General features: G+C 41.0%; 3 protein-coding genes across 3 annotated transcripts; 1 reads left to right on the forward strand and 2 right to left on the reverse strand.

The window, feature by feature from the left end:
- Positions 1 to 399: 399 nt before the first annotated feature.
- tdp2b (tyrosyl-DNA phosphodiesterase 2b) lies at positions 400 to 3,392 on the reverse strand. Its single transcript, XM_033637040.2, has 7 exons — positions 2,907 to 3,392; positions 2,535 to 2,656; positions 2,294 to 2,443; positions 1,544 to 1,635; positions 1,334 to 1,452; positions 1,083 to 1,253; positions 400 to 951 (listed from the first exon to the last, which is right to left on the reverse strand). The coding sequence occupies exons 1-7, from the start codon at positions 3,051 to 3,053 to the stop codon at positions 670 to 672; spliced, it is 1,083 nt and encodes a 360-aa protein (XP_033492931.1). The 5' UTR covers positions 3,054 to 3,392; the 3' UTR covers positions 400 to 669.
- Positions 3,373 to 5,778, forward strand: acot13 (acyl-CoA thioesterase 13). Its single transcript, XM_033637042.2, has 3 exons — positions 3,373 to 3,533; positions 3,673 to 3,857; positions 4,658 to 5,778. The coding sequence occupies exons 1-3, from the start codon at positions 3,450 to 3,452 to the stop codon at positions 4,815 to 4,817; spliced, it is 429 nt and encodes a 142-aa protein (XP_033492933.1). The 5' UTR covers positions 3,373 to 3,449; the 3' UTR covers positions 4,818 to 5,778.
- On the reverse strand, positions 5,019 to 9,947 carry c16h6orf62 (chromosome 16 C6orf62 homolog). The gene is made up of 5 exons (XM_033637041.2): positions 8,334 to 9,947; positions 7,957 to 8,133; positions 7,745 to 7,870; positions 6,463 to 6,597; positions 5,019 to 6,354 (listed from the first exon to the last, which is right to left on the reverse strand). Exons 1-5 carry the CDS (start codon positions 8,460 to 8,462, stop codon positions 6,229 to 6,231), a joined length of 693 nt encoding a protein of 230 aa, XP_033492932.1. The 5' UTR covers positions 8,463 to 9,947; the 3' UTR covers positions 5,019 to 6,228.
- Positions 9,948 to 10,560: the final 613 nt, after the last annotated feature.

The raw sequence follows: 10,560 nt of genomic DNA on the forward strand, positions 1-10,560 counted from the left end.
TAAGGTCATAATGTAGAACTGTAGATTATAGGTGCTATTAAATCATAATTTACATTATCATTCTCATAGGCCTTTTTACATGACACATTAGGAAAACTACAGGTGTAATTAATAATGTCAATAAATAATAGTACTAAACCAGCTGCAAATGCATCAACAATCCATTTCTTATTTGTCTGATGATTTGCTGTTGTGTCATGTTTTATGGACCTACAGCTTAAACTGCAGGTTTAATTCTTTGGAGTTACAATTCAGACTCAGACTGATTTTATTTATTTCATTGTAAATACTGAGCCTCTGGCTACCAGAAAATGTCATTTTTTTTAACAATTGCAATTCAACTCTGTAGTGCTCTCTAGTGGTCAGATGCCAATACTACACACACAGTGCTGCAAACTTTGATATTTTAACATTTATTGGTACATTCTACATTTATCTAACTTTTAAAAAAGAACAACTTGGGTAGAGACTTCAGCAAGAGAAACAAAATTAGAAGATAAGATTTACAGGTAACAAACCTCAGATGAGGTCAGAACATCTTTCACGGATAAAATGTTTCTGTGGTCTGAATCCAGCACTGACAAGATCCGCGCTGGGACTGTCAAACACACAAAACAAACTAGAGCAGTTGGTAGAAAACTGGCACATTTCAGGTTGTTTCGTGCATTTCTATGCAGCAGAGAAGCTACAGTAGATTCCCCAGTGATCACTAGTGAAGCGTTTACAGTCCAGCTTCTCCAGACCCACCAGGGCCATGTGGTCAGGGGCCAGGCATGGGACGCCGTCCTTGGTGGCTGGGCGGAGGTAGACCCGGTCGAAGCGGCAGCGGCTGATGTAAGGAACATTTTTGTTGCTGTTGGCTTTGGTATCCCATGTGTAGCGGCAGTGCTCTTGTTTTCCCAGTCGCTCCCACACGTCGCAGACACTGGGGGGCAGACCCACCTTGGCGACCTGAGACAGAGTCCAGGACAATAATTATTAAAGAGCTATGGGGGAAAACTGACAACCATAACTTGCCTGTTTTTAGCCATCACACATCATATTTTTTCAAGTCACACATAATATAAAGACTAGTGACTAACCTCAGTGTCCCTGAGGTTTGTGTCCCCTCCAAAGAGGACGGTGACATCGTCAGGAGCCTCCCTCATCCTTTGCATCACCACTCGCAGCTGTTTCATTCGCTCCCCTGCTTGGCCTTTACAGCTCTCCAGGTGGGACGTCATCAGACACAGCTTCTGGCCTTTAAAAGTCACCTGATTCCGCAAAGAAATACAACTTTGTAAGGTGAGCTCAACATGGCAGTGAGTATTTCAACAACTGTGTGTGCACGAACCTGAGCTACGAGCAGATTCCTCATCATTTGAGTAGTGGGGTAAGGTATTATCTCGCTCTCCACAAGCTTGACCCGCGACTTCTTGAGCATCATCCCAATGAAGTAATTATCTTCACCACCTGGTCAGCACAAGTCAAGAGGAGAGATAGTTTATACTATGGAGCTCACCCACAGTTTATCCCACATGCTGCAGGACACAGTGTACCGTACCTTCAATGATGAGGTAGCTGTCAGCCCGTTTCCTCAGGTACTGGACGTAAGGCGGAATGAGCTCCTGTAGGAACACCACGTCAGGAGTGTATCTACATGAAGACAAGATTCACCTTTTAAATACTATCAGCCTCTGCCTTTTACACACAGTGGCACCCCCAAATATTTTTCATTAGGGTGGCAAGATTGTACCTCTGAATATCTTAGACTGGCACACCAAAACCAAGAGCCATAACTGAATTTCAGGAATACGATTATGCTGTTGTAGTGCATGGGCTAGTAGAAGACTGTCAGTATTTTGAGATAAGAAATCACAACTGATATACTTTGGTTTCTTGTTTTACAGTTAGTATTAGTAATTATCTGAAATGTATGGACTAATCTGGTACATTTTGAGTTGTGTCATGTATCTCCATATACTTATGTTAGGCAATTCATTGTTCTTCAAATAGGCTGGCTGTCTTTTTCCTTTAAAAGACAAACATACAGCTTTAATTGAAAGAGTAAATTGATTGTAAGAAACAAAACATTTCCTGGGAAAAAGCCCTCTAATGTTCAGGGGAGACTTGTGGGCACCCATAGAACCCTGTTTCAGTCAGATATCTTGAGGTGAGAGCTCAAGGCACCCCTTTGAAAATTGCCATGCCATTTGTTCCCTACACATTATATCTCCACTTAAAAAGTTTGGATTGCTCACCACAAATAAAACATCAAGTGATGCCAATAAATAGTGTATACACACAAGCTTACAGGACTAAGTAGGAGCACAGGCCTCTGGCACGCTCTCCAAGGTTGTCTGTGTCAAGTCCATCCACGTTCCAGGAGATCAGCGACAGTTTATTGTCATCTTCTTCTGGGGGTTTGTGTGTGGAGGCTGGACTGTCTCCGGTCAAATCTATACTGGGAATTTTCAGAGACTGTTAATTAATATGGAACCTCACCACACACAGTTCCTTGGACAGCGACAAAGCAGGAGAGACTGCAGACTTACCACTCTCCTGGAGGTTTTTCTTCAATCTTATGCCTCTTCTTTTCGGGGCTGGCCTCACTGTCTGGAAAGTCTTCATCAAATGCCTTCTCTAAATCAGCCTCAAAGAATGAGTTTAAAGCTCTCTGAAAGACAAGTGATGGGAAAAGTTCATAAGGGCTAACTGCCTGAAAATGTTGATACCATTCATAACAGAATTAAACATTTATTAGCACTTTTTTATCCTCGGAAGCTGAACTATTCATCCCTATAAGATGCAGTAGTGTTGAACTGGACTATTAACTTGTCCTATTGGCTACCAGCTGTAGTATTATGTATCTAGCTGAAACAGTAACCTAGCTAAATGAGGGCTCATTTGTAGCTACTGTAAGTTACCTCCATCTCCCAGTCATTCTCAGCCAGGTAGCACTGAGCCACAGCGCTATCAGTTCCTGTTATCACAGCAAACTCATCGCAGAGGCGACTTCTGTCTTCTTCTACATTAGAAACAGGCCGTGTGTCCGCGTCAGATGTAGACGCCATCTTATCTAGCCGGTAGTTTAATTCCCAAAGTTACACAGGACATCAGATTTCGGTGCAAACATTTTTTTCTGAGCAAGTTATCGCGGGTGTACCAGTGAAAGACTTCCGGTTGAATCTGTTAACTACAACCGATCTCAACGCAGCAAACTGCACTTTGTTTGATTAAAAGTCAGCAACTCTAGTTTATATGTGCAGTTACTAATGAATATAGCCACATATTATTTTTATTTTGTGGCGCTGTTTAATTTCTTAACAGACTTTGCAACACATCTAACCGTGACGATGTTTAGCTAGCAGATTAGCTTCAAGTTTCACCCGGACGATTTATCGAACGCAACAATTTCCGGTACGACGTAAACAGAAGTTTGACATTGGCCACATTCATTAGCGTTAAATATGGCTTCAGTGTCTTTAAATACGGTGAAACAAATAATGAGAGCAATGGCGAAAACTCGAGGTTTCGACAGAGTCACAAGTAAGGTAAAGATACACCCTCTGCAACATTACGCAATCGTTTTATTCGTTTTTCTTTGTGAGTACACTTTGTACGTCACTTTTGAGCACAACGCGCTACCTCGAATTCCTGCACCGTCACAGCTGCTGCATGTGTTTCCCTCAGGTGGAGGTTTTGTCTGCCAGTCCGGGTAAGGTGGTGTGTGAGATGCGGGTGGACGAGGAGCACACCAACCGGGGAGGAACGCTTCACGGCGGGATGACAGCCACCCTGATCGATGACATCTCCACCTTGGCTATCATGTACAGTGAGAGGGGAGCTCCAGGAGTCAGTGTGGATATGAACATAACGTGAGTCTGTGAAAAGCTCAGAGGGGCTCCACTGGTGCTCACAAATCGTGGCATCACCTGTAGAATTTAAATGGACACTTGTGATGTCACAGGGTAGGACAATGAATGGGAGACTGATTTTGTGGACCCAATACCCAAATAAGCTTTTTGCTGTTGTAGTGTCCTCAGTTCTGAAATAGAAAACGTACCCATATACTGAGAACATTCCCCTGGGTGCTCTCGGTGTCATCGCTAACATCTTTCCCTGTTCACTGTGTATGGAGCAACATCAGACTTTGTACCCTGTGACATCAGAAATTTAAGTTTTAGCCCTCTAGCTTTCGGATTTGTTCATGTTTACTAATACGTTAGGACCGTTTTAGATAATAGGAATAACATGCATGATTTTTCAAAATGGGTGCAGCTTCTTAACGTGTAATAACATTTGATATCAGGCATGGCTGTAGCTAGAATTGTAGAAATACATCACCAAAAAGCTCTCTAAAATAGTTTAATTCTTCAGTTAACCGTCATATTTTTGTTGGCCTAAAGTGATAAAATGTATACATACTGAGTCTTAAAATACTTTAGCACATAAAGCACCATAAACATAAAGCAGTTAGCACATAAAATACCATAATGTGTACGTTTTTTGTGGCAGAATATGAACCAAATGTTTCTAAAATCCCTAAATGCTTCATAAGAATACAGAAGACATGATCTCTGTGTCTGATTTCAGGCCTTGACCTTCAGTGTTAACCAGATTGAAGATTAACTTCATAAACTGCAAATGACCGGCAACAAATGTCAATGTCTTACAGATACATGAATGCTGCCAAGATAGGAGAGGACATACTCATCACGGCTCAGGTGCTGAAGGCAGGACGGACGCTGGCGTTCGCCACAGTGGACCTCACCAATAAGGCAACAGGGAAGCTCATTGCACAGGGGAGACACACGAAACACCTTGGCAGCAGCTGAACTGTCTCCCACATGTGCCTGTCTGTATATAACATAAGTATACTGATGTCAGAACAAGGAAATGACTGGTGTTACCAGTCTGTTAGGTATTTGTCGTCATCAGTTAGACACTAACACCTTTAGGGACAAATCAGTCCTGACCTCACTATTGTATAAATTGTATTGTTTCATGCACATGCAATAAAACAAATAGACAAGTTATGCTTTCAGAATTTGCATTGTATTGGGATATGCTCAGCAGTATTGATTTGAGAATCAACAGAAAAAAACCCAGAAGTTACACGCCTTATACCCTTTCAACTGAACACACTGAATCAACAAGGAGCAAAATTATATGTACTATGTACTTCATATTCTTTTGACAAGCAAGCCTGCAAAACCCAATTTTAATTTGATGAGCATGGCAGCAAATTACCCTAATTTTAGTAGGTCAAATTAAACAAAAATCAGTAAGCTTTCAGCAACTTTTGTTAGGTATGTTAAACGTTAAGTAGGTCACCATGTCTCACCAACCCACATCCCAAGTAAAACAAAACATAAAACATCAGATTTCAGTAGCTCAAATGAACGGTGCATGAACGGCTTGAACGGTGACAATGGCCTTCAACATCCAACCAACATGTCTCAACTTTGTGTACAATGCCTTTCAAGTCACTCAAGATTTTAGCAAAGGCCTGCCTAGCATGTTTCAGAGAAAAGCAAATGACACCAAAACATTTTTTAAAAGTCCAGCAAAAAAACTAAGGCGGTTTTTAAGAAGCAATACCTACACCATATGATTTGACAAATATTGTTCATCTTGTTTTCTTTACTTATAAAGGTGTATTAACACCTATTCACACCTGTCCTTGGTCAAAAGATTGTGTAAAGTTGTTCTAGAACCCCCATTGACATTACATAACAAGCTTTAACAATCATTTCATATGACAACAAGGATATAAAACACGTCCGTCTGAGAACCACCGTGAAGACCTGTGTATTGTTTGTTCCTGTTTTGATGCAACATAAAGAGTTCCTTCAATGACCGGTGCTGTTGACAGTGCGGCTCCAAGAGAACAACCAACCACTCAAAATCAATGTTCGTGCAGGTTCAAATGAACAAAAAACGGATGAGTGAGTAGGAGGGAATGAAGAGGGAGTAAAAGAAAAAATGGGGGGGAACCAATCCAAAAATGGCAGAGAGAAGAGGAGGAACATTGGGAGCGTGAAAATAACAAGGATGGGAACTGAATCAGCTTCAGGTCAGGGAGGGGAGAACGAGTAGGTAACAAAAAAAAGGAGAGATCCAAGCACAAGTTCAAATCTTTTAAAAGGAAACGGGTGGAGATGAGTACATCATTTTGCTTTTGAAGGCTTAGGCAGGAGGGAGGGGAAGGGCTTTTCCCTATGTGGCTGGGTGATGCAGGAAGCCCTAATCAGGCATGTATGGGCGGAGGTGATCCTCGATGTCTCCCACACCCCAGCAGGTCAGCTGGTCCTGGGGCAAGTATAGGCAGAGGCTGCACAACTTGAACACTGTGGCCTTGGTTTTAGGAGTCTGCAAGAGAGGTGGACAGAGAACATTAGTGGTGAGGTGTGTGCTGGGACACTGTCTGATGTTTGATTTGATCAGATCAATGACATTATAATTAGTGGACTGACTCACCTGTAAGTGCTGTCTATCCATGAAGAGAAATACAGACTGAGTTGGGTTGTTCATGACCATTCCAGCCTTGTCTTTACGACTCAGAGCATGCAAGCACTGCTTCTCGTAGTCTCCATGATGAAATTCGAACTTGGCCTGTAAGTCAGAGGAAAAACTTGTGAGCCAAGACGCAGAAGTCCCGTTAACTGAATATTTTCCATCCCTGTTTGACAATGATAAAAAAAACCTGAAGGCTGCCTGTCATTTTGACAGATAAGAACACTGAGGGTAATATAAAGTAATTTAAGTAATTCACACCCCTTTCCAGTTTGTTGCATGTGCATATTAATTAGCTATTGTCTTGTCTTGGATTTCGCGTATATGACCTTATTGTCTAGCTGGCTTTAGCCAAAGAGGTTATCCCTTTGCTTTAGCCATTGCATTGGTAGGCTATATAGCTACATACCATTGCAAATCATCACTGCAGCTGAGAATCAAAATGTTCTCACAAACGGTCTCTAGTTTGGAGCTCACAGTCCTGCAGCAGTCTCATGATCAACAGAGCTAGAACAGGGTGAGGATGGGCCAAGAAAATTAATATTCTGCATGCAGCTTTACAATGACACAAGATTTTACTTATTTTAAATCTTAAAAGATTATAGAAGTCACGTTCAGCCATTCCTCCACAGCCAAGCCCCAAAAATTGAAAACAGAGGGCTTGATGTGGTGGAGAATGAAACAAGCAGGTTGCTACTGATAACATTTATCAGCTAAAGGTTAAATGACAGATAATAATAGATTATGACTGTCGATAGTAGATAGTTTAACACAACCTTTGCCATGAAGTACATTTTGTTACATCCAGACAAGGGCAGGATGATAACCCAATCACAATTAATTGCTAAATTAATATTTTTGATACTGGACAATGGGAAATGTCTACATTGTGAAAACTGAATTATTGCAGTATGCACAAAAAGATTATTTTCATTAAACAAAAACTGACAGTCATGTCTAAATATGATGATAAGTGTATTTTTTAGACATAACGATGAATGCCTTGCCAGAGAGCAGCTCTTTTGTTATTCTTCCTAGACTATTTTATACATGTAGACCTAAAACTTCTGGTTTTACTCTTGCTGAATTTTGCAGGGGGAGACAAACAAATCAATACTACTTCAAAATCGTCACCAAGCTTGAAAAAAAGTATAAGTTGTTGTAAACTGAGTATGAGTTTTATTTGTTTGGTTGAAATAGAACATTTGAATTAGTTTAATTGGACTGGCATTGGCCAAGCTCTGACCTGAACAGGCCTAAAGGGTTCATCATCGGCCCCCTTCCATCTGGAGAACAGCAGACAGACAATCTTCTCAATATCGTTGCGTGGCCAAAGCATGAAGTCCATCTCCTGTGTGCAGCCTATCACATCCTGTGAGAAGAGAGAACAGTGTGAAACACAACTGGATTTTCTTCTCCTCAAGCTATCCCTTCCCCCAAGATGGTTCACTCACTTACCCTTCGCATTGACTGGTATCGGGGGGCGTGTAGTTGCACAACATCTTTTTGCAGGAGTTCTATCGAACTCTCGAGAGAGTAGCTGGAATCTCGCACACCTCGTAAGATGTTTTCTTCATAGTTGTTGGTCATCACTGGCACCACTTCAGCTACCTCAAAAAGTGCAGACTTCTTCTTCTGTAATGACAAATCACAGATACAAAACACACGTTTTAAGTCATCATTTTGCTTTGATCGTATGAAAAAGAACAAATCTGGATCAGACAGTTAAACCTGTAATGAATACGCACTTAAGAAAATTACTTTAAAGTGTGAGAGATGAGTGTGATTTAAGATTGCGTCATAGATTACTGTATTCTTCCATTTCACTGACAAACCTTTTCTTTGAAAACGAAGGCTATATAAATCTTGAAGTCAAACTGATCAGCCAAAGACTCCCTTTTCTTCCGAAGTTGAGCTCGAAGTCGATTTCTTGTTTGATTTCTTCGTGAAGTTGGGTCCCCCATGGTTAGATTTTGATGGTAGTGTCTTCTTCTCTTGTGCAGAATATTTTGGCTACACTCTCTACTTTTGTATTTGTATGCTGGATAACGGATGGAGCTTGATACCCTTTGCAGAATTAACGCATCGAACAACTCTAGGCTAGATCTGTAAAATACCCACTAACTACCGACTGAGGAGGTCAACAAATCAGAAACAAAACTAAGTCATTTTTAATTTTTGTAAAAGGGCAGTGTTGAGGAGGGGAATGGTCGACAAGCTAAGACTACATCTCCGTATTACTTGTTCAGAAATCCATGTTTTAAGACATGACTTTTAAGCCAAATGATCTTTTTTTTCAACCTGCCATCGACAAGGGATTACAACAGAGATTTAAATGAAAGAGCAACTCAAATTTGACTAACTTTTCCTCTGAAAATGTTACTTAACTCAACAGAAATAGCTGCTACTGTAAAAACCCATACCGGCAATATATTTTTGCTAGTGAAATTGAGGACTACAGAGACTAGCAAGCAGACAAATATTCTATTATTGGGGTCATTTCAAAGTCCCTCATCCATGGCTATCCTTTTGTGTGTGTTTCTCTGTAGAGACTGCGTTATGTGCGTGTTACAGGCGGATTGGGGATACAGACGAACATGGCAGGTAAATACAGATGCCAGGAGATGTTGGCACCGGGTAACATCGAAGACTACTGCGAAAGTACCTTGACATTTCCTTGACTTTTACTGCCACTCATTTGGCCCACGGCCTGCGGCGCTGCCACTGCTGATAGTCATGATGTGGGCGTATTTTTAGCACACTAGCTAAGGTGAGCTAGCAAGCTAATCTAGGCTTTCACTTCCAACACTAACTAGTAGTGAACCAACGATATAGCTACATCTTATCTTCTGACTGATTGGCTTAATTGAGGCCTATGTGTGGTTGGCTAACTAGCGTACAGTCATCTTTCCACGCGTTTACATTTTCTCGCCAGGTTCAGTGCGACTGCCAGTGCTGTGAGAGTCAAGAGACCTGCAGGGTTGACCGACTAACTGGTTTTGCTTGTGCTCAGCATTTTAGCTAGGTATAATTTGCCTCAGTCGTGTCTTGTCAAGAACGTCGCGGACAAAAACCAGCTAGGGAATCGACAGCCAACCAACGACAAACGCTGAATGGCGAACGTTAGCTAGACAAAATCAGCCCTTTTCCGCGTCTGAAGTTTCGAGGTGTTTGCTGCGCTTGTTTTCTTTCTCTTCTTTTCTTCAGTCGTCACAACCCCCGACTCGCCCTGCTGCATGCCATGTCAAGATAAATCGACAATCCAGCTGAAATCCTCCGTTCTTTCAGTCGACATGTGGCGTGTTCTGTCTCCCGGCGGGCCCATATTTCACGGCGTGTCGTCCAACGTTTGTCCGTTTGGTTTCTTTGTGTGTTTTTGGGGGCAGCTGGTAATGGCACACGCAAGCTCGGCGATCCACAGCCTCCCCAAAATGGCTGCGCAGGCAACTACAAAGATGTGACGTAGGTTGACACGTGACCGCACGAGGCGAAAAACAACAGCGGCACATTCTCCGGAATAATAAGGCTGTTTAAAATTCAAAATAAAAATTACATTTTTATCGATCATGGTTTGACAATGTATTTTTTGGTGGGTCAGTTGCTAAACAAAAATGGTATGTTGCTGTCATATTCAGAATTTCCTCAGAAATAATAATATGCTATTATTATTTTTGATGTTGTCACTCTCTCTTTTCTTCAGTTTTTAAGAATTGTGATCCTATGGAAATGAACATCATAAGCTCTAAGCATATTTGATGTTTTTAAAAGCAAACCCAAGACCTACCTTGTTAGCCTGGCTTTTAATTCAACTTTATGTCTTTTTTTTAAAAAAAGAAAAAAAGTATTCATTATTATTGTGTATTTATATATTTAGCTATTTATTTATTATTTTAATATTATATATATATAATACATATTCTATTTTTTATTTTTTTTATTTTAACTCATTTATTTATTTATTTATTTATTTATTTATTTATTTATGTATTTAACAGGGACAGTGCAGTTACTTAGCTGCACCAGAGCTGGCTATTAGCTAATTTTCATCTGTAGTCCCTGGGC

This window comes from Epinephelus lanceolatus, chromosome 16, assembly GCF_041903045.1.
Source record: "Epinephelus lanceolatus isolate andai-2023 chromosome 16, ASM4190304v1, whole genome shotgun sequence".
NCBI lineage: Eukaryota > Metazoa > Chordata > Actinopteri > Perciformes > Serranidae > Epinephelus > Epinephelus lanceolatus.

Bases quoted from the DNA above. Each gene is read 5' to 3' on its own strand.
- tdp2b (XM_033637040.2), bottom strand. From the start codon at position 3,053: ATGGCGTCTACATCTGACGCGGACACACGGCCTGTTTCTAATGTAGAA. The intron at 2,657-2,906 runs GTAACTTACAGT...CTTGTCTTTCAG, and splicing joins AGAATGACTGGGAGATGGAG to AGAGCTTTAAACTCATTCTT. The intron at 1,254-1,333 runs GTTCGTGCACAC...TTGCGGAATCAG, and splicing joins GGAATCTGCTCGTAGCTCAG to GTGACTTTTAAAGGCCAGAA.
- acot13 (XM_033637042.2), top strand. From the start codon at position 3,450: ATGGCTTCAGTGTCTTTAAATACGGTGAAACAAATAATGAGAGCAATG. The intron at 3,534-3,672 runs GTAAAGATACAC...TGTTTCCCTCAG, and splicing joins TCGACAGAGTCACAAGTAAG to GTGGAGGTTTTGTCTGCCAG. The intron at 3,858-4,657 runs GTGAGTCTGTGA...AATGTCTTACAG, and splicing joins AGTGTGGATATGAACATAAC to ATACATGAATGCTGCCAAGA.
- c16h6orf62 (XM_033637041.2), bottom strand. From the start codon at position 8,462: ATGGGGGACCCAACTTCACGAAGAAATCAAACAAGAAATCGACTTCGA. The intron at 6,598-7,744 runs GTCAGAGCTTGG...TCTGACTTACAG, and splicing joins AACCCTTTAGGCCTGTTCAG to GCCAAGTTCGAATTTCATCA. The intron at 6,355-6,462 runs GTGAGTCAGTCC...CCTCTCTTGCAG, and splicing joins TGGATAGACAGCACTTACAG to ACTCCTAAAACCAAGGCCAC.